The sequence below is a fragment of the Juglans regia genome, chromosome 12, assembly GCF_001411555.2.
Source record: "Juglans regia cultivar Chandler chromosome 12, Walnut 2.0, whole genome shotgun sequence".
Lineage (NCBI taxonomy): Eukaryota > Viridiplantae > Streptophyta > Magnoliopsida > Fagales > Juglandaceae > Juglans > Juglans regia.
The window spans coordinates 29549315-29574377 of NC_049912.1; the positions used below are offsets into that span (position 1 = coordinate 29549315).

The window sequence follows — 25063 nt, forward strand, 5'->3', positions numbered from 1 at the left end:
GTGTGGGAGTTTTGGGTGTATTTAATTAATATAGAGGTGATGTGACTCTGAGGTCTGTCTCAAACCAGCCAGAATCTGATTTAAAGTTGTAAGAGTTGAGGCATGTGGTGGGGGTGAGCTGGACCCTCTCAGGGTATCATGAGTTGGTCAAACAAATTAATCGAACATAATTGCTTGCCCCTCCAAACCTGATCCATGGCGTGTATCGAATACGGCATGCTTTGACAATACGTGCATATGCAGTATGCACAATATAATCATATATATTCGATCTTCCAAGTCTTCTCTGCTGGATTTGCTGTTTATGTCTATAAAAAGTGGACAGACTTGGATATACTAATTACTCTCACATATTGTGGGCAATGCCCACTTTTTAAAGTTAGCAATATATATATATATATATTGTTCTACACTCGATTAAGACATAGCCCACGTGGCCCATCCAGATGTTCGATCGTTGTTGTTGTGCTGCATAACTTGCATTTCTCCAATTTAATGGGATATTTTTTGGAGAAAGAAAACGCAAGAGGAAAGAGCAAGAGTTTTAAATTAGTCTCGTTGAGATGGTGCTCAGCATGGTGTTTAAGGCTGCCAATGAAAGATTCGAAAACTATTTATCCTTTACGGAATGGTAGAGGGAGAGTGAGTTGTTGTGTTGAGGGTTGAGCACTTGAGCTGGCGGGCTAGACCCATCAGGCAAGAAATGATGGTCACGTCCTGGGAACAATGGGGGGAGAGAGAAGGGTGGCCGGCCGGGGACATTGGAAAATCGCAAAATTTTCAACGTCGACAAATTCCAAATCCGAGGTACAGAAAAGAGTGACCAATATATCATGCGATCATTCCTTCTCATTGCATTATCAGAGATTCAGAGAGAGGTCGCCTGCGAGTAACGTGAGGACTTTTCGCTAGTGACAGCCAAAATGAAGGTCAAACGTCCTTGTGAATGATGAATACTCCGGTCGACTCGACACAAATATGATAAATTCAAGGTTGTTTTTGGGGCCATCACAATGTCGTGGTTGTCCAATGCTTCGTCTGAGGTTAGCCAAGACCCAATTCATAAGTTCTACTATCGTGCTACTTAAAAAAATTTGTTAAGTTTTACTTGTCAACTAATTATTTAATGCCAAATGTTGAGAAGATAATGATTATAAAAATAATTTTTATGAAGATCTTCAAGACAACGATAACCATTCCCAAATCTTACAGCCGCCAAGGATAACCACCATTTGAAAAAAAAAAAAAAAGGGTCAGTTAAATTTCTGTACACGGACTCATTTAAAAATTACATAACAAAGGAAAAAAAAAATTACCTATCCTAGCCAAAAAACAAAACAAAAAGAACCTGAACAAATACTTAACAGATAGCCAGATGACTTGACAGTCTTCTTCAGCACTCCATCCGTACAATTATGTGATGCATTATCATCATCATCACCATCCTCATCGTCATCACATCTGGCTTCTCTTTAGGCATCTGCCGTACCCTATAATAAAACTTTTTTCACTAAGTATATATAACACCACATATAAAAGGTGTAAAAGAGAGAAAAATGGGATGTTAATGCAAAGGAAAATAATTAGAAGTGTCCAAAGAATGTCCAGCAAAATGCAGGGGTAGATACAGAACAAGGCTTCCACCAATAACCACCTAAAAGACCCCTAATCAGTTCTGCTACAATTAGTGGTTGAAAACATGGTATGTATTATCCCTCTATTTTTTCTCTTTTTTCTTTTCATGCATACTCAGCCATACATGTCTATCATTCACAAAACAGAGTGCGTCGATTTGTTTAGCAAGGGATATTAATTATTATGAGTATCAACTCCTTCAGCAATGAGATGCCAACCGGTTGTAATTAAGCGATCATTGGCTTCCAATTCCAAAACAGGTGTAAATATATACCTGAAACTTTCAAACTAGATTAACATCAAGGGCGGCAAGATCAAGTTGCATCTCATGGTCCTGGGCTGTGTCCATTGGAGAAGCTTTAAACAGAGCAGAGGGAGTATAGTTAATCTGGTAATTTACCAGCGTTGGCCCAAAAATGTTGAACCTTCCAGCACTACTGAAAGCAACTTCTGCGTCGGAAGAATGCTTATACACTACTCTAGCACGGCTTGTATCGCGATCAACTTCTGTTTCAGATTCTTTCAAAGGCCCAAAACGCCTAAACATCTTATTCAGGTTTGTTTCTGTTGGGACAGAGTTCACCTCAGAGAAGTTCATCACAATTTCGGCAGGTGAGTTCTCATCCACGTAGCCAGCAGGTTTGTCAGCTGCCACAGCATTACTGCCATCTGAATATCGCTTCCTTGAATATGGCCTACGGCTCACTTGAGGGGGGTCTTGTACAACAGCGACAATTTGATACTCTCTCTTTTTGTTTCTACGTGGAGGTTGCTCTTCCGAACCATTTTGGACGACCCTATCTGTCCAGTAAGTGTCACTCATATCCTCAAATTCATATGTTTCAGGTGAACCAACTACAGAATGGGATGATTTTTTTCTCTTACCACCACCAACTTTGTCCATAGCCAATAACTCTCTCCTGGAATGATGACCAACGACTACTGAGTTTCTAAAATCGGAGAAGAAGCTGACAATGATATCTGACACATCATATCCTTTCAGCGGATCTTGTGCTGCCATCTGAAGTTGCGATAACAATTCATCTAGTGATGAGTAATCTGTTGAAACACTCACCCTTCCTCTCTGGGTGTCCTCAGAATCCTGGAAGGAAGCATCAGCTTCATCCCCAGCAGGTATGTCATGGCCGCCATCTAGCTTCTGGAGCCTCTCACTGTTATACTTCAGTATAGAAGGAGACCCAGTCATTTGGCTTGCAACTCTCCGGATACAGTCGCCAATTTTAAATGATGGCTTGGGGAAAGGTGGCAAGGTACTGGAAACTTTAGCGAAGGCAATAGTTTTCGTCCCATCTTGTGGTCCATGGTCATCATGGTAATCAGCAGTCTTTCTTTTCTTGCCAGACGATGGAGAAACCAAACCACCACTAGTCTTCCCATCTAGCAAATCATCACCATCTGGAGAATCCATCGCACCACCCATTAACTCTGACAAACTTCTTTCTTTCTTTTTGTAAAATACATCATCTTTAAAATCTTGTTTATGTTTATTAGAAGAGCTGTTCTGGTTTTTCGATATCTCCAGTTCAAAGGAAGTCAACCTGTCATCGACATGCTCAAATTCTTTACTTGAATGCATTCTGCCCCCAGAAACTAAATTATCCGGGTCACTCTCTCCACTAAATTGGAATTCAGGCAAACTACTGTAACCTTTTAAACGACTGAAAGCCAGCAACTGAGCCTTAGCTATCACAACCTCCAACCGATCACTATCACCAGAAGGGTACTGTGCCAAGGCTTGCACGTATTTGATTAATTTATCAGGTTCAAAGGAACTAGCACTGGCAGATCTGTCCACTCTGTCTCTCGTGATTGATTCTTGCCGAATTCCAGTGTTCTCAACCTTCTGGAATTTAATTCTGTAAAAAGCATCTTTTGGTATGCAGGAGCAGGCAAGCCCAAGCTCCACTCGTCTTGAGACTTCTTCCAGAGCACAATCAACAGCATTCTGCAATGCTTCTGAATTGCTCTGCTTCTCAATGTGGGAGAAATGTGTTCGAAAGGCCTTCAACTGAGATGCTTCATTCCAAGCAAACGTTCGATCCCCAAAATATGCCACCAAAAAACAGTCTTTTCTATGATGTTTCATTGCCTTCTCAGATGAATCTGCAGGATCAAATATCTGCCCAGGCCACCATGGATGGCTCCTCACTTTCCCCCATACTAAATCCGATACAGAGAACTCACCTTCATTATCTGATGGCAGCTGATAACTAGCTTGATGCACTTCACCTATGCTTCCAGCATTTAGAGCTTCCTGTTCAAGGAATTTCTCTTCATCAGCTTTTGACTGTTCAGTATCAGTGATGTCTTCTTCAACTTCCATTCCCTGGTCTTCTTTCAAACCAACCTGTTCAGCTTTCATCTCTTGTTCTTCAACTTCAACCTGAAGCCCACATTTTGAATCAATCTGAGCAAAACCATCATTTACATCCAATCCATCATCAGCCGATCCACCACCAAGCTCATCGCCCTCAACAACCAATCCACTTTCTGAATGTTCCACATTTTCAAGTAACGCATCTTCTCCTACAACTTGGCTTTCCACACCTACAGAAGCCACAAGTACAGAAGAATCACCTACCCCATTTTCGTTTCTAGTAATAGTTGCTTTCTCATCAAAAGCACTAACTTCCTCAGGATTCCCATCCTCAAATGCATCAATCATATCATCCATCAGTTGCCTACCTCCATCTGCACTCACCTCAACCCCTTCTTTCTTCAAACCAGTTTCCCTGGCAACCATGACAACTTCCTGCAACTGAACAACTTGTGTTTCTCCAGATGTGGAACCCAGAACCGAAAAAGAACCACCATCTACAGTTCCAACCTCTGTATCCTGAGCTTCCCCATCTAAAACTGTGACATACCGTGGTGTCATGTCATAATTTCCACTATCACTAGCAACTATTTCTCTAACTCTCTCCCCCATGACCGCTCCTCCCTCTATAGTCTCCTCTCTCACCAGTACCTCAGACTCCACCACCACAGCTTGAGTCTGTTCCCCCCGTGACTCCACAATCCCCAAAGAACCCTCAACTCCGGCCTCGGTTCCACATTTTGATGCATCAACACTTGAACCCCCAATTCCCCGCAACCCCGCTTCACAAAGTGCAGCGCCTCCACCCAAAGAATTAACATCTTCCTCCAAAGAATTACCATCTCCCACCGCACCAATCTCATTCTCGACTGCCCCACTCCGCCCCGCCTCCCCGTGGGTACAAACGCCATCAACATACACATCAGAACCCAAAACTTCCACCATAACGTCATCCCCATTACAAGCCCCACCATCCTCTACTCTCTGAACGCCCTCCGAAAGAGGCCCCTCAACTTGGGTTTCACCAGCTACATGCTCACTAACTACCACAGTAGCAGGCTCAGTTACACTCCCAACATAAACATCCTTGTCTTTTTCCTCATCCATAGAAACAATGTCTGGATATATTGCAAAACCATAAAAAACAGCTTATATAACGAGAAAACTCAAAAAGAAATTGCACAAACTGATGAACCCTAAAGAACAGAACCCAACCGAACAAATCTAATTATACGATCGAGAAAGGAAATAGAAAAGAAGGGAATAGGATAGTGATGGGTTAAGATTGTTTGGTTACCTTGTTAGATCTTCGGGAAAAGAAAGCTGTGAGGCTTTGGGTTTAGACTTTAGAGAGAGGAGCTACAGAGAGAGGAAGTGGGCAAAGGTAGGTGTCCTTTCCGATGATAGGGAGGGAGAGAGAGAGATCCAAGTTCCAACTCTAATAAGGCCGAGTAAAATGCTCAGTATCAAAGAATTATTGGGACTTTCAGGGCCCTAATCTACATCTTCTGTTTTTTTAGAACGTCACAGTTCTTCTACTCAAAATAATCTCTGTTTTTTTTAATCCAAAAACATTTTTTTAATGTCAAAAGAATTTAAAAAGTATAATTCATAAAAAGTATGTTATCTCGATTTCTATAATAAATAAAAGTCAAAATACCTTTCGGAAAATTGAAAAAAAAAATTCTTATAAAAGTTTTATTGTTAAATATATTTTCAATTGACCCTATTATTTTTCCAAACAAGAGATATATATTTATATATAATATATGTTTTCAGGAGCTGCTACTCTGCACACCACTTTGACATTTTCCTATATATGGTATAATTAATCAAAATATATTCTTAATGCGTCTTATAGTACTTTCACAATGTCTCATAAAAAATAATCTATAAAAAGTTTCATCTCATTTTTTTTTTTTTTTTGTGAAAAAAATCTTACATTCAAATGTACCGGGTGTTGGGAGCTCGGAATTCTTAGAGAGAGAGAGAGAGAGAGAGAGCATTTATACGGATGTATAGCAAAATTATTTATAATCCTGAAACATGAAGGGTTGCCCTTGCGAGTTCCTTCTCGAATGGATGCAATGCTATCGTGTTTTCCTTGAGAGACCGCCAAGGGCACATTTTCAAACTCAGCCAGTCTGATGAGTCCCAAAATGAAAGGAGGATTTATTTTGCATCGATTATGGGGGAAAGAAACCACCGCAGCGCAGACTATGAGAGAGGCCAATGGCCAAATTCTCTCTATATTTCACGACCATCCCAAAGCCTTTAATTTAAGTAAGCAAGTATGTCTTTACCATTCCCCAGAATCCCATACGATCCTTTCCATATCAGCATAAAAATTAATGACTTGTGGTACAAAAGATAGAGACAAGAAGGAATCGATCAAACCAAACAAATTTTGAAAGGCCATTGAAAGGCAATCCTCTATTCCCAGCAAAATTTACTTGCTACGCATCAAATTTGAGAGAGAGAGAACCTCCAAATGCCAAATTCTTCTTTGGGGTCAAGGCAAGACATGCAGAAAACTTCATCAATCACCAATCATCCAAAACCAAATATAAGTGTGGGCCCTCTTACCAAATCTCCACATATTCCAGCAGCCAACAATGTCAGGCAACTATAACTTAGAGCAAATTTACAGGGCTCATCAGACTATAAAATCTTGTTCAGGTGACGAGACCAATCCTAAAAAGGTCTCCCCTCGATTCGTGACAATAACCAAAACAAACGCCCCACATATAGTATTTTGGCTAAAAATAAAATTTATAAAAACCACATAAATTAAGCTATTGGTGCTGAAACCATATAATTTAACCCGTCGTACAATCCACAAAGACAGTTAACATAAAGCTAGAACTTCCTACTCGTTTCCTTGCACAGAATGAACACCCATATGTCGTCCATGTACCTGCAAGATCCCAGAAAACTTGGATTATTGCAATCCAACTTAAAACTAACCCCCATACCCCCTCAAACTCAGCAAAAAAAAAAAAGAGGAAATGATGTCATTGCAGAAATTCACTGTTTCTAAACAAAGCCTTACATAAAAATGGAAAATTTTCATTTCTCTGAGATATGAAGTCTATAAAAATGATGCCATTGAGATATACTCGAGCTTATATGCTTACATCTACCATTATCGCACAAAAAAGACATGTTCAAGTCTCTGCCAGATCAGCTCAGATTACACAAGTACCATAAAAACTAGTCTATAAAAGTGGATAATACGAGACTATGCTCCGAAAAAACCACGTTCTCTAAACATAACAGCATTCTCAAGCTGCCTTCAGATTTACAGCAACAATCATCAAAAAGCTCTACCAGCCGATTTTCCTATCTTCTTGAAACAACTAAAAAATCGTTGAAGAATCTCAATCCAATAACCAATCTTGGTTGACAAGTCAAATATGGCACAACAGTCTGTTATTTCAATTAACAAACAATCACATATAGGCTTGATTTTTGCAATCCAAACACATCCAAAACATATTACATTAAGAGTTTAGAAATAACTTATTTAGCCATATTCATGTGTGTGTAAAACTATGTAATGAGTAATCTGAGTAAATAAGTTACAAATGTGGCTGTTAGTCACATCATTATCTGCCATTCAACTAAAGCCACCAATGGTCTTTTTCTTTTTTCTTGTTCTTTTTTTTTTTTTTTTTATAAGTATAAAGCCACCAATGGTCTTCTAAACTATTCAATGAAAAATGGATAATGCTCAAAGACAAAGAATCCAAGATATTTTGTTTTTGAACGGTAGAATCCAAGATAAATAACTAATAATTCCTAATTCGAAATCAAGTGTCCATAACCCAATATTTTGATAAGTAATAAAGATTCTAATGGAGAGCGCAAAAGGTTTAGCCCAAAGTACACAGGAGGGTCCATTACCCAATATTACTCCTGCCTTGGCAGGAGTCTGGCAGGGAAGATCTGGATATGGTCCTAACCTTCAGCATCAGCAAACTGAATAGAAGACAAACATGCAAGCTATCAATTACCAATTGTGAATCATAGTAAATTTGCCAGATAAAGAAGATGAGAAGGACTAGGAAATCTATTTATGGATAAACTAAATGCCCACAAACAATCAGCAGGATGTAATGAAGAACACAAAATAAATGAACCCTCTATATACATCATTCATTAATAAATTATATCAAAACGAACAAAAATGAAAATTCAAGTTTTTGGCAAACAGAGTCCTAAAAAAATCATGTTCTTTCTAGATGTAAATGACCACATTGGAATGTAAACTATTGCATCTTCTCTGATCATGCTTAGCAAATTCACAAATCACAACCATGAATATGGAAAAGAAAAGAAAAGAAAGTTTGATATGAAACTGAGATTATTTGTCTTTAAAGAAACAGAATATGAGCAGAAAATATGCAATCATACATTCCAGGACATATAATAAATCCTATAGTTCCAACGCGTAATCCAGAAATATTATCCTCCCATTTTCCAAAGAAATCTCACATATGTAAGTTGGGAGGGGGCACATATCTACACACACACACACACAGAGAGAGAGAGAGAGAGAGAGAGAGAGTTACTTGGGAGTTCATGTAGTTCAATGACCCCTGATGAGCAAACTGACATTTTTTTATCACCAACAATGCAGAAACAGAACAAGGTAAGATAATATTTAAAAACTTAATTTACAAGATCGCATAAGGCAATGAACTATTCAAAATCTCATCCTTAACTACAAGTCTGCACCTGTGGGTTTTGAGGGGCCAGAGCACCAACCGCATCCCTTTTACCAGATGCATCTCCACTCCTAGCAGATCCTTTGGAATCACCCTAATCGAACTCATACCAACAATGTAATTCCTAATATTACTGGAAAGATACTGAGGAAAAAACTATAGACCTGTTTGGTCGTGAGTTCGAGAAAACAATTGATTAAAAAAATACTCTCTTTTTATCATGTGATAAACAAAACTTACAAATATGATGTCTTCACTTGTTTTACTTTTCCAAAAATGATAAAAAAAGAAAACATCATGCTAATGTTCTGTACAAGCAGGTTATTCAAATATAACTCTCTGAAAACCCTTTGGTGCCACCATTTTTTACCGTTGTCTTTTTATTTCTTTTGAGGATTTAAAACATAAGACTGCTTAGAATAACAGGAACCAAACAGTCTCTAGATACTCAAAGTTAGCAGATACTCAAAGTTAGCTAAACTAAGTGAATTTATATTAGGGGAAGAGAGTGGGTTTGCTTACCTCCAACTGTCACAGTAGGATCATCCCAACGAAATCAATCAGACAAAAAAGAGAGACAAACTGTTAGAGAAAATGAACAGGGAATGCGTCCTACATAAAAAAATAATATAAAATATATACTATACTAATTCTCCAGTCGATGCATAGAAAAATGTATGGAAACAACAGAAAACAAAATTTTAGGCTTTAGATTTTTAATCAGCAGGAAAACGGATAATGCCCCCAGGCCAATGAGCCCAATGGAAATAAAGCATCTCCAATGATTTGTGTGCCCGACTGTCTATAAATGAAATGAGTGTCAAACCTATCATTAAAAGTTTATCCTACCAGCATTTCCTTACCAAACAAGTAAACATTTTCAAATCAACTTTAAATAAAATTTATAAAGCATAGACTGTGATACTTGACACTGAGTAATGAGTATGGTGAATGAGATCCCCGCATTACGTGGGAGGAAGAAGTTGTTGTTTTTTATAATGATTCCAATGGAGCTTTAAATGTATCATTGGCTAGTTATTTTGGAGTATGGATCCAGATGTGACTTGAGCCTTCTCTTAGAACATTATAAATGCTATCATAGCCCATCCCAACCAGAAATGTGAAACTTAAGCCATATCACATATGATGAAATGATCCAACGAGAGGACATTGAGAATATAAGGTAGGGTGATTGCGATACCCCATACTGAGTGTAAGTGTAAGTGGTGTGTGTGATTTCATATTGTTAGAAATGGATAAGTTCTTGCTCTTTATAATAATTCCAATCGAGCTCTGATTGTATATTGACTAGTCTTTTTGGATTATTGACCCATATATGGCTTGAAAATTTCCGGGCATTACATAGACTAAAGAAAAAATAATTAATAAAATGTGAAAAGCTAATTACCTCTCTGTACCTAGCTAGGTACACCTTAAGTGGCTCGATATAGTCTTCAAACCCCAACGTCGCCATTGCCCACAACAAATCATCGCCATTAATGGTCTTCCTCTTCTCCTTCTGGCACTTATCGCTCGCCCTAAACAACAAACAACAAAACATTAATTCCATTTCGCAAGTCTAAAACCCAACTTCCCCACAATATACGTATCGTGTTCCGCAATAACAAAATCCAACCTCCCAAAATCAACAGTCATGTTTCATAAAACAAAACCTCACTTTCTAAAAACAACAATCACAAGTCATAAAACAAACCCTTACTATACACAAACACGAATGACAATCAATTTCAGAAACTCATACTAAAACAAGACCGTATAAGCAAAATTGGTAGAGGACGGACTCGCTGGTGATGAAGCTGATGAATTCGGAGACGCATTCCTGCATGGTGTCCTTGGCATCCTTGGCGATCTTGCCGTTGGCCGGCAACGCCTTCTTCATGATCCTGCTGATGTTGGCGATCGGCAAATATCGGTCCTGCTCGCGCACCCCCGCCGAGCGCGGGCTCTGATCGCCGCCGCTCTCGTGGCTCCCACCCGCTGGACTCGCCGGAGCCTCCGCCATATCCGCCCCCAAAAACCCTAGATCACTGCATTCACACGGTCACACACACATACACTTACCAACCAATCCAATGAAGACAGTATTACGCGCACATATGGAATCTATATGTGTACTGAGAAAGGAGAAAAAGAATGGCGGAAATTGGAACCCTAGGTCCGCCATGGAAAACAATTTCGAGAGGCAGAGTTACCTGTGGAGAGATGAAGAGAAGGAGGCAGAGACGTCGCGGTTTTGTTAGTTTTGTATTTGGCGCGCGTTGGGGAGCGACAGAGAGAGAGAGGATTGGTGGAATTGTTTTTTGATGGAGAGAGTGATCGGACGCTGGAGAAGAATGAGAGAGAGAAAGAGAGTGAGGAAAGAGAGGAAGAGAGTTGGATCAGAGAGCGCGAGCCTTTTGGCCTTGAGCTTATCACCACCGTTGGTTGCAGTTTCCCATTTACATTTTCGTTTCCTTATTTATAGGGCCTACTATGTCTACTTCTCCCCCCGATCAGTCTACTTCTATCTACTTTGCATAAAAATGGGGAGACACGTGCTTCTCTATTTTCTCACTGCACTCTTTCTTCTGATCTTACCAAGATTTAAATGAATTTTAATTTTAAATGCAATTTTCAAACTCGACTCGAAAACTGACAATAGAACCAAGGGTGTGTGAAATTCTAAGAAATTTCACTAATATTATATTTAGCATTTATCTCCTACTTTCATTTAAGAGAAATATGTTGTTTTAAAAAATATTTTAGTCTTAAAAATATTTTATAAAAATAAATTTATAAATTAATATAATTTTGATGTCGTGCATCAAATTATAAAAATATTTTTATTATAAAATAAATCTAATATGTCGAATGAAATTATATTAATTTATAAATTTATTTTTATAAAATTCTTTTGTAAATGTAATTCTTCACCATCAGCTTTTATCACCCTTAAATTCTTTCTTATTTTTTTAAAGAAAAATTATAATTTCAAATTATGGATTTTAATTCTTTAATGAATATTCTAATCCGAGTAATAATAGACTTATAACTCTTTAATATCTTTAATTATTAAGAAAAAATTTTAAAAATATATAATTTCACTAATATTCATTTTTTTAACCATTAAATAAAAAAAATCAAAAATTAAAAAAAATAGTAAGAGATTATCATTATTCTTGCAGTAATATAAAAAGTTATTTGTTCAAACTTTAACATCTGTGCGTGCAATTGTGACGTTATTGGATTTTAAATAAAAATTCAAATTATTTATTCAAATTATTATAATTTTTTTAATTTTTAAATAAAATATAACTTAAAATTTTTTATATTTTAAAATAAAAATAATATTTTATTTAAATTTCAATTCTGTTTAAATCTCAACTAAGAAAACATGGTGGTGTATATTCGTACAGAAGCAAAATAATGGTACTCTGACCATCTTGCTGGAATTGGCTGCGCCCCCGGTAAAATTATTAATAGGACTGTAAATGCTACGTACATTGAGACCTCTCTTACAGTTACGGCTACGCTAGCTTCATCCAGAAGCCTATCATTTTTCTAGAGCTACGTGCAGTTTTTTTTCTTTTTCTTCTTTCCTCCACCGCGTGCGATACATTTCTAATCAGAAAAGATTTTGCCATATGTTATCACTCAGATTAAAAAATAATAAAATAAAAATAAAAAATTCAAGTTTGCCTCCATCTAGATTTGGGCCATGTTAACCACGGAAAACTGGCTGCTTTACCAAATTAATCCATCACATCTTATACAATTATTATAAATTTTTAAAATTTTTATATAAAATATAATAAATAATTTAATTTTTTAAATTATAACATAAAAATAATATTAAAAAATAATATTATAATAATATTTTATTTAATTTTCAACAAAAACATCTATCTCATCTCATCTAATCTAAATTACATAATTAGTATAAATTCTTATAAAAAATATAATAAACAATTCAATTTTTTTAAATTATAAAATAAAAATTATATTAAAAAATTATTTTATAATAATATTTTATTTAATTTTTAATAAAACATCTGTCTCATCCCATCTGAACCGTAACCAAATAATTGGCAGATTCAAAAATCTCTGATCTCTCCACAGCTAGTTCCGGCCAGCATGGACAAAAAAGCATGGGACCTTTGTTCGGAGGCTGGTGGAGCTGAAACGAGCTCTAGACCTTTTACAGACCTGAAATTTATTTATTTTTTTGGTAGGTAGACTTGAGATTTATATACTAAAAAGGCAATCAAGTCATTGGTTCCTTCAGAAAGATGACACAGTTTGCGCTTGAGAAGACGACATTGTAAACAAAATGGCTCCACATTTCACACAGCATCACCTATTGGGAACCCTTCCAGATTTGCTTTCTCCATGATCCCTTTCTGTTCCTCAACATGAAGAAGAAGAAGAAATAATTGTCATTTTCATCCTGCCTCTCAATGTTTCATAAATTTAAGAAGCTGATAACACAGGCATATTGGGCTTGATGACATTGCATAGTTTCACTCCCCACAGGTTTCTGATCTTTCTATCTACTCGTGTCCATGTATCATACATGATGTATATGATATATTGTTGCACACGAATACATTTTTGAGTAATGTTACCCATTATCACTTTATTCATCATCCGCAATAAATGATTGGAAAACTATTTATGTTTTACTTACCTACCAATCATTTAATGTCATATCAAAGGATGATATGTTAAAATGACGATGATTTTTATATTTTTATGGATGGTGCAAGTAATAAAAGAACGTATACACTCACCTGGATTACTCTTGTGATCATCCCAGGACCCTCCTGCTTTTAATTCAAAATAACATACTCGTGAAAAGTCATTAACTCACAGCAGCTCAAAGCCATAAATCTATTTTAAAACTCTCAAGGCCTCGCGCACCTCAAACTGCTTCTGTTCCCACGATATCTCCTCCCAAGTTTTTGAATTAAGTGACTTCCATGAACTTGGAACTTGAATTGTCTCCACATGTTCCAAAAGTCTCAAGCTACCTGCAATACAACTGTCTATCAATGGTACATCTGTACGGTAAAACAACTGCAATTACATAATTATAAGAAAAAATAACTGCAACTACATAAAATCCCTCAACAAAAATAAGTTTTCTGGTCAAAGTTAATCCTGAAATTTGTAATGGACCAAATTGTCAAGATCCTCATTCTTGGAAAGAATCAAGCATTTGGATTACTTATAAAAAAAAAAAAAAAAAGAGTCGAGCATTCGGATTTCCTGTGAGATTGGAACCAGTTCTAATGCTAAAATAAGTACCCAAGGCCTGAAATTTACTGGTGCTAGAAACAAAGAGATTATGCTATGTGCTAATTCAAGCAGGTGATTGCCATAACCCCCCCCCCCCCCCCCAAAAGTTATAGAAAGAACAAAGATTTACTTGTGACGAACGCCTCCTCCCAAATTTCATGTTTTGACCATGAAGGGGTAACTTCCCGGAATGAGATTCCCTTGCTCAAGCATACTCTGTCAAAATTGTAGAATAACAAATCTAAACATATTGAATCCTACAAGCATGATATGCGCTCATTCTTTTTTTATTTAGTAACATGTGAATGTTAGGTGATTCATAACAGAAAGTGAACATGGACAAGTTGAATACCGAGATAATGCCTAGGCTAGTATGGACCAAGTGCCCTGTCTTTTATTGCAAAATAATAGCTAATATGCTCACTGAACGATAAATAATTCCATTATTAGGCAAATTAGTTGCATCTTCGTGGTTATAGTTCTATCTGAATGAGCGTGATAGAACACCTCAGAGGTTAGAGCAACTAATTATTAAATTCACCGTTGAAAGGACAACTTCCAGCCCTCAACATGATCTATGGACATTAAAGAAAGCTTCAAAGAACTTCTCCTGTTAAAGAGATGGAAATATTGACCGTGGGCAAATTTTCGTGGATATAAACTCTGAATGAGAAATGAACAAACTTTGTGGCGATAGTGTAAACATCTCCACATGTAGTCAGAAAAATGCAAATAATTAAATAAAATTGAAATTCAAAAGTTTGCAATTGAAAAAATACTTACTCCATCACTATTTGGCGAATAATTCCTGGAAGGACACCATCCTGTATAGGAGCTGTCTGTACTTCGAAAGCACGTGTATTATTTTGATCATGCAAGCAAGTCCCCTTGGCTTCATCGTTATCCTGGAAAGACCTCCACATAGAAATAGAATATTCCAGTTTTTAAACAAACACGAAATAGAGGGGGAATGTACATGCGTGTGGTCCCTTAGGACCTGTACACCCATGTGGTCTCAGTATGGAACAATGGCGAGCCCAAAGAAAAAACGAACTTCTCCAACCACACAACAATCTCATAATAAGATTCACGTTCGACTTAAGTCTATTCAAGTTTAATGGCAGTAAAATGTTCACATGTAGACCATCGACGGCGAGAAGTAGAACAAAAATGCTACTTGGTGAATAATTTCCTAATAAAATCTAACCCGAGCAAAAATGAGCTAATCCAACAATGGATGAATATTTCTCCTTAGCCGCTCACCTTGCGACAGACAACAAAAAAGTTTGTCACGCAACCTTCCAGTATCTGATCACCATCATTCGACAACAGGAGCTCGGTCACTGAAGGAGGCCTCAACTTCTCCAGGGGCTTCCTAAGTCTGTACAGCAAACCAATTCTCCAAATGACTGTTCTCAAATAAGCACCAGAGTAAGAATAACTTTCACTTTTTTTCCTTTTATCTCAATTTTTTCGGCAGCCAAAGAGAGAGATTGGAAACACAATACCGACCTCACCCAATCTGAATACTTAGCATTCGCGACATCCCTCCCCTGACCAACCACGGCCAGGCGTGCGCCATTTCCTCGAACACCGAAGGCACGAGGCACATAACACCCAACAGAAACATACACATCAAGAGCTTCGTGCATCAATTCTTCATCCACATACTCGAATCCATTAAATCTACCCGAGCTCCCACAAACAAGCACCGTAACGGACAGTTCCTCCCCACCGCTCCTCTCATTCATTGCAATGGGCAACGCTTTGTTCATCGAGCCGTCCACAAGCGCCCGAACAGCCGATTCCCACATCGGCGAAGTCACTGGCAAAGAAAGTCGAGGGTTGTTCGGTTGGAATAAAAGTTTCGGAGCCGAATTCGATAGAATTCGGATCGATTCGGCAAGTCGATTAACGTGCCTTTCCCAGAACAAGAGGCACGAAGCAGTGTTGTGAGTACGAGTGGTCGTATAAGCGCCTGAAAAGAAAAGTGCCTTTTCCGTAAGCAAACGAAATCGCGTGAGCGGTGGGAATGGGTAGGAGTACCTGGATGAGACTCGAGGAAGGTTGTGATTGGAGCGGTGGCGTCGGAGGTGTGGAGCACCGTACCGTTTCTGAAGATAAACCTCGAACTAGACATTGCTCTGCGGAGTGCGGACCCAGTCGCACTGAACTGCTCGGGCCTCGTTTGTATTTTGAAAACGAGAATAGATGATTTGAGCTAAAAATTATTAAATAAAATATTATTATGATATATATTTTTTAATATTAATTTTTTTATTTAAAAATTTTGATTTTATTTTTAAATTTAAAAAAATTAAAATGATAAGATGATATAAAATAAGATAAAAATAGTTGTAAAAACAAACGATATGAGAGTTGTCATATAGAAAGAGTACAATATAGTTATATGAGAGCATTGATAATAATCTAGCCATCTTCAAGTCTAAAATTTAACTAAAAGTTAACGTTTTAGTTAAAATCAAAGTTATTGAAAAAACTAATTCACATTAGACTATTCATCATAAAATCAAAATAATAATATCATATTAGGTATTTTAATAATAATTTTTAAATTTGTTTTTAATATTTTACAAATATACTTCATATGTTAATTAATAATTAAATTTTTAATTAAAATTATTGTTTCTCAACCATTTTTTTCCTCAACCTAATTATCTAATAAATACATTTTACAAACTCTTCTCACACCCAAAAATCACATATATAATTTTTGCCAACTTTTCTTCTATCCAACATCCACATTTATAATTTTGTGAAGCTAACAAAATCAATTTAGAATAAAATATTATTTTAGAGATGAACAATAACTGACTAAATTTAAAGAAATGAATGACTTTACTGTGGTTCAAAAGTTGAGCCTTAAAGTTTTAACTATTCCAATTCACTTTAGTAAAAATTAGTCAAAATTTGACTAGGCACTGCCTAGTGCTCTGAATAATGAGGAGTGTTGGATCATGATGTTTAAAATATAAAGTTACAAAATACAATTTAGGGGTTGTTTGAATTATGAGAGCCTCTCAATTCATCTCATCTCATCTAATTATTATAAATTTTTTAAATTCACGCACAAAATACAATAAATAATTCAACTTTTTCAAATCTTAAAATAAAAATAATATTAAAAAATAATATTTTATTCAACTTCCATTTTATCTAATCTTAATTTACTATCCAAACCTCCCTTAAGAGTATTGTGAATGGATTATGCAAATGTAAAGTCATAATTTGAATAATATCACATAATTTTACATTTGGCTATGTCGTTCAAAATCTATTCTCATATTGGATTATCTATCTATTAGTCAAAATAATAATAAAATATTATTAATTTAATAATTTTTTTTCTAAATTATTTTGGCAATTAATTTTTTTTTCTAAATTAAAAATTACATGAAAATATTAATATTCTAGGATAGTAGACTTGGAATATACACAAGAGACTTGGAGAAAGAGAAGAAATTTAAGAAACTCAGTCCCTTTTTTTCCTCTCGTTTTTGTGCAAGGAAAGTGTTAGGAAATACACAGTACCAAAATAAAAAATTACAATGAAATAAAAATTTCAAACAAATTCAGCTTGGATTGAGGCAAGAAAATCTCACTCTCTTTAAGAAAATTTAAATTAGGTTTGGATAATGAGTTGAGTTGAGATAAAAGTTAAAAGTTGAATAAAATATTATTAGAATATTATTTTTCAATATTATTATTATTTTTAAAATTTAAAAAAATTGAATTGTTTATTGTATTTTATGTAAGAATTTGTGAAAATTGTAATGGTAAGATGATATGAGATATGTTGAGAGTGTTTCTCAATCTAAACTGAGCCTTAAGCCCTTTGCGGTATGTAGTTTCGATTGATCCGGTGCAATAGATCTCATTTTGACTTGTCTCCTTCAGAAAACACAACCCAACAAACCATCGTATAGGTCGAATCAACTCTACACAAATTATTGAGCCTAAAGCTCCTCTAAAAATTGCACCTCTCATTTATCTCGAAAATTCTCAATAATTTCAAAGCACTATCTTTTTTTTTTTTCTCACTATACATATATAATGATGAAAAAATGACTTCAACTTTTTTTTTTTGTTTTATTTTTCGTACACCCCACTACCACTTCTTAGGTTGCGTTTGGATGTTGAAGTGAGTTGAGTTGAGATAATAAAATATTATTATAATATTATTTATTATTATTTTGAAATTTGAAAAAATTGAATTATTTATTATATTTTGTGTTGGAATTTGAAAAAGTTGTAATAATGAGTTGAGATGAGTTGAAAGGAATTGTAATTCCAAACGAAGCCTTAAAGCCTTTTTTTTTTTCTTTAAAAACTATACGTTGGTTTTTACGGATCTTACCATCAGATCATGTGCCGTTAATGCATGCCATATCTTGCTCCTAGATTCTAGAAATTAGGCCTCATTTATTTTTAAAGATGAGATAAGATGAGATGAAATTAAAATTAAAAAGTTGAATAAAATATTTTTATAAAATATTTTATAATATTTTTGTTATTTTTAGATTTGAAAAAATTGAATTGTTTATTTTACTTTGTATTGAAAATTAGGAAAGTTGTAATGATTAAATGAGATGAGATATTTTTCCAAAACAAACGAGGCTAAAAAGATACAAACGGCTAGCTGAGTTTTTACTTATACGTTGAAAACAATCTTAAATATTTTTATCAGATTATTCGGTACTTCTAATTATTCAGTAGTCTCAGACTTTAACTATAATTTCTAAAGGAAAATAGAAAATCACTGCTTACATATATAATCTAGGTGATGACATGAGCTTTATTAGCTAACATATTATGGCCTTGTGTTATTCCTAGTTTCGTGAGTGTATTTGATAACAAGTCAAATTCTCATAAAGAGCAGCCCCACTCCCACACTCACATAGGTAAAATTTGTCAAATGCGCTCCTGTAATTTTAATACCCTACTCATAAGAGTTACAGATTTTCATTAAGAGTATTTAAAACAACTCATCCTCTCAATCATTATATGATGATTGCACTTACACCATAGGAATAGAAAAATTATCAATTAAAGTAATTTGTGCATTTCTTACTACCACCAAATGATTTGTTCTCCCCATTGAACCCAATTATCAAGATTTCTGATATCTGAGTTGGGTATCCTCATATGTGGTTAATGACTGTATGGACTTTAATCTCATTCTTCTTGATGTATTATAGACTTTTTCTCTTGTCAAGGCCTTAGTCAGTGGATCTGCTAGATTATCACATGATTTAACATAATCCACGTTAATGACACCACTATTCAAATAATATCTCACAGTACTGTATTTTCTCATGTAGTAGACCTCTCAACCAGTTTACTTCCTCACTCGTTAAAGTCAAAGGCATAAGCTCGGCTTCCATAGTTGAGTTAACAATAATAATTTATGTTTTAGACTTTCAACATACAACACTACCACACAAGGTAAAAATATAACCAGTAGTGATTCTGACAAGGTATTCCAATCGATATCACAAAAGCCTTCGAGTACAACATGATATTTTTTATAAAACAAGCCATAATATTTTATACCGGATAAATATTAATTATTCGATTAAATTCTATTGCATACCAATGATCTCTTTCTGGCTTGATAGTAAATCTACTAAGTACTCATACTCCATAAGTAATGTCAGGTCTAGTACAATCAGTCGTATAACGAAAACTACCTATCATACCAGCATATTCATTTTGATTAATCACATCATCATCATTTTCAATAGAAAATAAATTAACACTAGGATTAAAATGAGTAACAACATACTTGCATCCAAAATAATTTTATTTCTTTATTAATTTTCTATGTAATACGATTGATCAAGAAAAATACCATTACATATTTTGGTGATTTTCATACTCAAAATAAAATTAGCCTCATCAAGATATTTCATATCAATATGATTACTAAGTATATTTTGTGTTTCATCTATAACATACAAATTAGAACAAATAATTAATAAATCATCTACATATATGCTAATAATAACATGAAAACTATCCCGAGATTTATAATAAATACGTTTATCACTCTCGTTTGACTCATAACCATTCTCGATCATGCAAGAGTCAAATTTTTCATGCCAATGTTTAGGGGCTTGTTTTAAGCTATATAGAGATTTTGATAACTTACACACTTTACTTTATTGGCTAGGCTCTAAAAAGCGTTCGACTTGATCCATATAAATTTATTCATCTAGATCTCTATTCAAAAAAGTATTTTAACATTCATTTGATGTATTTTTAAATTATAAATTGCTGCAACGATAATCAATAATCTAATGGATGTTATTATTGTAATTCGAGAAAATGTGTTGAAAAATTCAAGGTTAGTTTTTTGTTTAAAACCTTTTGCAACAAGCCTAGCCTTGAATTTTTCAACAGTTCCATCTGGTCTAAATTTTTTTCTAAAGACCCATTTACACCCTATAGTTTTGCAACTCATTGGTAACTTCACTAATTTCTAAGTTTTATTAGAAATTAGTGAATTCATCTCATCATTCATAACCTCTTTCCAAAACACAGAATCAGATGATGTTAAAGCATCTTGTAGAGTATTTGGATTTTCCTCAGTATTATAAATATAATAGTTGGGATAAAAATCACAACATCATTAAAAAAATATTTATTTAATCATGAAGTAAAAAAAACAAAACAAAACAATCAGTAGCCACCATCGGTGGCTTTTCTCTGTGGGTATAATCCTTATTTGAATAACTTTATACCATCTACAATTTACATAATATAGTTTAATTTATAAGATTCAAATTTTAACATTTACAGTAACTGACTTGGGTCTTTATTTTTATATTTTTCTTTTTTTCCCTTCAATAGGTGTGTGGTGTATGATTGATGAGTAGAATTTCATTTTAATTATAAAAATAAATACTCAAATCATAAAGAGATTATATAAGAATAAATTTACAAAGTGAGGTGACTTAATGTGTTATGTAAGCTTATAAATTTATTTTTATTATAAAGTAAATTTAACAGATTGCATAAAATTACGTGAATTTATGAGTTTATTTTTATATAATCTATCTATACATGAAACATTACCCTATTATAAAAAAAATGAGTGGAGCCACACCTCTATGGTCTTTATTTTTTATTTTTTTTAATTCTTTATATAAAATTAATATTTGTCTTGAATCGTGAGGTGTTGGATCTTGCACACCCACTACCAAGCTAATCAATGACACGTATTGGTTGATTATTTGAAAATTTCCAACATATAACTGATTACTATCGAGATTGAGCGACGAAAACCAAATAATATTCTGTTTATATAAACTAGAAATGTTGGGTCGTAGGTGTCTAAGAATTGAGTATTTTATACATTACTGAAATTTTTTTCCTTCATCTTCTCCTTAATAATGAAACCTTCATAGTACATAGAATCAGAAAAAAGAAGTAAGCATTTTCAAAGCATCACACAATAGTGAGAGGAGAAGACCCTTTGATTTTTGCATGAGTAGTGTTAAGTCACAAAATAATTATATAAAAATAATTCTATAAATTGACGTGGTTTTATATGATCCGTCAGATATATACTTTACAATAAAAATAATTTTATAATCTGATAAATTATATTAAGTCATATCAGTTTATAAAATTACTTTTATATAATCATAATGACTTGAATATTTCTGTTTTGGCATGCATCCATGTACAATTAAAAACCTGTCATGAGTGGGCCAGCCCAGAAGGCCCATGATCATGGTCCTCCTCACGTTGGTACTTGAACAACTTGGCACATATTAAAAAGTAGCCAAAATTCACCACCGCCATCGCCACCAATACCCAATACACATAATCCAATCTCCCATCATTAATATTATCCGGTAACCATTCAGTGGTTCTATCTATCAGATCCATAATCGCCGTGCTTAGATAAAGCCCAATTCCAATTACTAAAGATACTATAGCCGTGGATGTACTTTTCAAAGATTCTGGAAATTCTTGATAATACAATACTGATCCTGGGACATAAAATCCCTCTCCAACGCCTATGAGGACGAGTGGCAGCGCAAGCCATAGGGCCGACATGGGCACAATCATGCCGGGTTGGCCTCTGAGTTTATGGGCTCGGATCACATTTAGCCGCCTAGTTTCAATCAGGGCAGACCCTACAAAGGCAAGGATACTGATGACGTGGCCAATTCCAATACGTTGGAGGGGTGTCATAGATCGACGGGTGAGAATTTGCCACGTGGGGAGGAGGAAATGGTCAATGAGGAAGATTGAGATGGTTGTTCCTAACAGGTTGAAGACGAGGAATGATGCAGCTGGGATTTTGAAATGGGACCCAAGGTGTCGATCCATGGTCAGGGCTTGGAGTATTGTGAGGCTACTAAAGATACCTATTGCGGTACATGAAGAAAGGCCAGCAGACCAAAGTGGCATAATTTTGAGTACGCTTTTGAGGTCTTCCACTTCTTCCATAGTGCATAGACTCCATGATCTTGCATACGAGCCGTCTGATTGTTTGTCGCTTTCGGTTTTCAATGCTGCACGATTTAAGAATCTGCGCATTTAAGTTAAACAGCTACTCGTAAAAGAGAGAGAAATCATAAGAAATTGATAGGGTTAACCAACTCTATATATAATTATATTTTAAATGCTAATAATAATATAAAAATATGCCTTGTTTTACGCATTTTTTAATTTCAATAATTGTATATATAACCGTGAAGTGCGTAACCGTCACGTAATTACTTTGAATAAGAGTGAAGTTCTTTCTTAAAAAATTAATTTTTTTCATATGGGTCTCATGTTTTATTAATTTTTTTCAAAACGATTACTCGAAAGTAATACAATTCACGATTGTAAATATATTTTATCTTTTAATTTATGTACATACTAATTTTTGCGTGGCTTATTATCGAAGGAATATATATTTTTTGGAGAGGGGGATTCGATCATTAGTTATTTTAGTGAGAAATTAAGATATTGCTAATTGATCCAAATGATCTTGACATGCATTATCGAAGCAATATTGGTTAGTGACTTGTAACCTACTGCTATATAATATATATATATATATATATATATATATAGATACATATTATAAGGTTATCTCGTGGACAAATATTACATTAATTGTCACATGCATCACATTCATCCTTATAAGTTTTAGTTTTATATATACGTACGCAGTACTCAATTCACGATTAGTACAAACGAATGGGTACAAATCTTTAAAAACCATTGAAATATTTAAAAAGAAAAGTTTTTAATCACAAAGTCATTATATAAAAGTAAATCTATAAACTGATGTAGTTTGATGTGATACGTCAAATTATAAAATTATTTTTATTATAAAATAGATCTAATAAATTTTATGAAATAATATCAATTTATGAGCTTATTTTATGTATTAATCTCTTTGTATTGTAACAGTTGTCATTTAAAAAAATGATCATACCTGAACCTTTTAGTTGATGAACTGTCTTCCATTTTTAATATCTGGGTGGCTCCCGAATAATAATAATCCTGGCTTCCAAAAGTTCCCGATGCTTTCCTTTTCCTAATGGCTGCAACCAGGACACGAGCTATGCTCATGAAAGGGCTTCCTTTTGGCTTAACTTGGCGATACAGTCTCTTTCCCAGGACAAGTGAGGCCAAGCCAATGGCATTTGCAAGGGCGCATAATGCAAACCCTAATCCCCAGCTCACGCTGTCTTGGATATAGATAATTGCAGTGAAGCTGATTATGTTAGCAACGTACAAAGTAAGATAATACCAGCCAAAGAATGTTGCTTGATCTTTGTTCTTGTCTAATTGCTGGGCTCCCATGGTCGAAATTGTGAAGCGCGTGCCTCCAAGTCCCAGTGAAGCAAGCGTTAAGGTCATGTAGAGGACTGCATATTGAAGATTTGATGGGGTTTCACACGTGTATGAACCAATTGCACATGGTGCTGGCCTCAAGGTGTGTATTGTTGCCATTAGGGTGAACATGATCATTCCCTGTAATCTCAAGAATTGAAAGAAAATGATGAAAAGGAATTGCGTTAAATTTCACCTAAGATAGGCTTTTAATTATAAGTTTTCTTCCATTCCCAGTAATTCATTACACCGAACATATAGAAAGTTTAAAAAATAAAATTAACATTAATTACCAGTAAGGAAACGAAGGCGAAGAAGCAAACAACAGGGAAAGAGCCGAAGAAAGAGTCGGCAATGATGGCACTGGCGAGGGGAAAGAGATTGCTGCAACCGAGAGCGACGTTGGATATTTTTGTAGCGGTTATGCTTTTCACGTTAAATTCTGTTATTGAAAAAACTATCAGATTCGACGCCCACCCAGCGGCTGCTATGGAAAGACCCATCATGCTTCCTGCATGTTCAAAACAGTGCAAGTTTCCATGCATGTTTACACCAACTTAAAAGGGAATGAGCAGGATAAATTGAACTTACAGCACAACGAGAGAGAGAGAGAGAGAGAGAGAGAGAGGATTCGAGGAACAGAGAGATCAGAGAGAGAGAGAGAGACGGAGACCTGTAATGAAGGGGATGGTAATCCAGCCTCCTCGTTTGGATTCCTCATATGCTTGTGGACGATCTTCTTCTTTGGGTATTGTCGTCCTGGGGGAGAGCTTCCCTTCCAAGGCTTCCATTCTCTCAGTTTGAACTTGCTAGGCTTTAGTTAAGTTGCCACACAGTAGAGGTCATAGATGTTCGTACTAAATATATAGGAATTCAGGGACATGCATCACTCACACAATATGAGTTTTCAGTTTTCAAAGTTTATATATATATATTTTCTCATCAGTCATCCCCACCCCACATTCTACAGTATCTTATAAAAAACACTCTACACTCTAAGAAGAAGAAAAGAAAATTCATATCATGTATGAGATGTATGATGTGAACAGTTATTAATTTATAACAAAACTCAAAGTAAAAACCTCAAAGACAAATTATGCAATTAACCCTATCACTTAAATCAAAACATTTCTTGAAGTAATCAAAATAAATGAAAAGAAAACATGTACGAAAGTGTAAACATGCAAGACAAATT

The 25063-nt window shown here is 35.1% G+C and overlaps 4 protein-coding genes across 7 annotated transcripts; all 4 read right to left on the reverse strand.

The window, feature by feature from the left end:
- Positions 1-1134: 1134 nt before the first annotated feature.
- Positions 1135-5433, reverse strand: LOC109002989. Of its 2 annotated transcripts, XM_018980928.2 has the most exons (3): positions 5271-5432; positions 1910-5091; positions 1135-1490 (listed from the first exon to the last, which is right to left on the reverse strand). In XM_018980928.2, exon 2 carries the CDS (start codon positions 5078-5080, stop codon positions 1919-1921), a length of 3162 nt encoding a protein of 1053 aa, XP_018836473.1. In that variant the 5' UTR covers positions 5081-5091; positions 5271-5432; the 3' UTR covers positions 1135-1490; positions 1910-1918. The 2 variants fall into 2 exon arrangements, with proteins under 2 accessions (XP_018836473.1, XP_018836474.1); XM_018980929.2 differs by having other exon boundaries at positions 1910-5433.
- A 1093-nt stretch (positions 5434-6526) lies between these two features.
- LOC109002991 (nuclear transcription factor Y subunit B-10-like) lies at positions 6527-11186 on the reverse strand. 2 transcript variants are annotated; one of them, XM_018980932.2, is made up of 8 exons: positions 10917-11186; positions 10506-10751; positions 10112-10241; positions 9226-9231; positions 8714-8797; positions 8548-8586; positions 7880-7954; positions 6527-6890 (listed from the first exon to the last, which is right to left on the reverse strand). In XM_018980932.2, the coding sequence occupies exons 2-7, from the start codon at positions 10724-10726 to the stop codon at positions 7934-7936; spliced, it is 501 nt and encodes a 166-aa protein (XP_018836477.1). In that variant the 5' UTR covers positions 10727-10751; positions 10917-11186; the 3' UTR covers positions 6527-6890; positions 7880-7933. The 2 variants fall into 2 exon arrangements, with proteins under 2 accessions (XP_018836477.1, XP_018836478.1); XM_018980933.2 differs by lacking the exon at positions 9226-9231 and having other exon boundaries at positions 8714-8806.
- A 1572-nt stretch (positions 11187-12758) lies between these two features.
- On the reverse strand, positions 12759-16201 carry LOC109002993. 2 transcript variants are annotated; one of them, XM_018980939.2, is made up of 8 exons: positions 16048-16201; positions 15514-15979; positions 15265-15382; positions 14785-14906; positions 14132-14217; positions 13624-13733; positions 13494-13526; positions 12759-13103 (listed from the first exon to the last, which is right to left on the reverse strand). In XM_018980939.2, exons 1-8 carry the CDS (start codon positions 16139-16141, stop codon positions 13047-13049), a joined length of 1086 nt encoding a protein of 361 aa, XP_018836484.1. In that variant the 5' UTR covers positions 16142-16201; the 3' UTR covers positions 12759-13046. The 2 variants fall into 2 exon arrangements, with proteins under 2 accessions (XP_018836484.1, XP_018836483.1); XM_018980938.2 differs by having other exon boundaries at positions 13494-13529.
- Positions 16202-21726: 5525 nt separating this feature from the next.
- Positions 21727-24659, reverse strand: LOC109002973 (protein NRT1/ PTR FAMILY 2.7-like). The gene is made up of 4 exons (XM_018980909.2): positions 24542-24659; positions 24162-24379; positions 23468-24009; positions 21727-22567 (listed from the first exon to the last, which is right to left on the reverse strand). The coding sequence occupies exons 1-4, from the start codon at positions 24657-24659 to the stop codon at positions 21727-21729; spliced, it is 1719 nt and encodes a 572-aa protein (XP_018836454.2).
- Between the last annotated feature and the right edge of the window lie 404 nt (positions 24660-25063).

Coding starts and splice junctions, on each gene's coding strand:
- LOC109002989 (XM_018980929.2), bottom strand. CDS start 5,080: ATGGATGAGGAAAAAGACAAGGATGTTTATGTTGGGAGTGTAACTGAG.
- LOC109002991 (XM_018980932.2), bottom strand. CDS start 10,726: ATGGCGGAGGCTCCGGCGAGTCCAGCGGGTGGGAGCCACGAGAGCGGC. Junction 10,242..10,505: donor ATCAGCTTCATCACCAGCGA/GTCCGTCCTCTA, acceptor TTTGTTGTTTAG/GGCGAGCGATAAGTGCCAGA. Junction 8,587..8,713: donor TGGCCCCTCAAAACCCACAG/GTGCAGACTTGT, acceptor AAAAAATGTCAG/TTTGCTCATCAGGGGTCATT.
- LOC109002993 (XM_018980938.2), bottom strand. CDS start 16,141: ATGTCTAGTTCGAGGTTTATCTTCAGAAACGGTACGGTGCTCCACACC. Junction 14,907..15,264: donor TTTTTGTTGTCTGTCGCAAG/GTGAGCGGCTAA, acceptor AGGTCTTTCCAG/GATAACGATGAAGCCAAGGG. Junction 13,104..13,493: donor TGATCACAAGAGTAATCCAG/GTGAGTGTATAC, acceptor GTTGAGGAACAG/AAAGGGATCATGGAGAAAGC.
- LOC109002973 (XM_018980909.2), bottom strand. CDS start 24,659: ATGGAAGCCTTGGAAGGGAAGCTCTCCCCCAGGACGACAATACCCAAA. Junction 24,380..24,541: donor TACCATCCCCTTCATTACAG/GTCTCCGTCTCT, acceptor TTGAACATGCAG/GAAGCATGATGGGTCTTTCC. Junction 24,010..24,161: donor TCGCCTTCGTTTCCTTACTG/GTAATTAATGTT, acceptor TTGAGATTACAG/GGAATGATCATGTTCACCCT.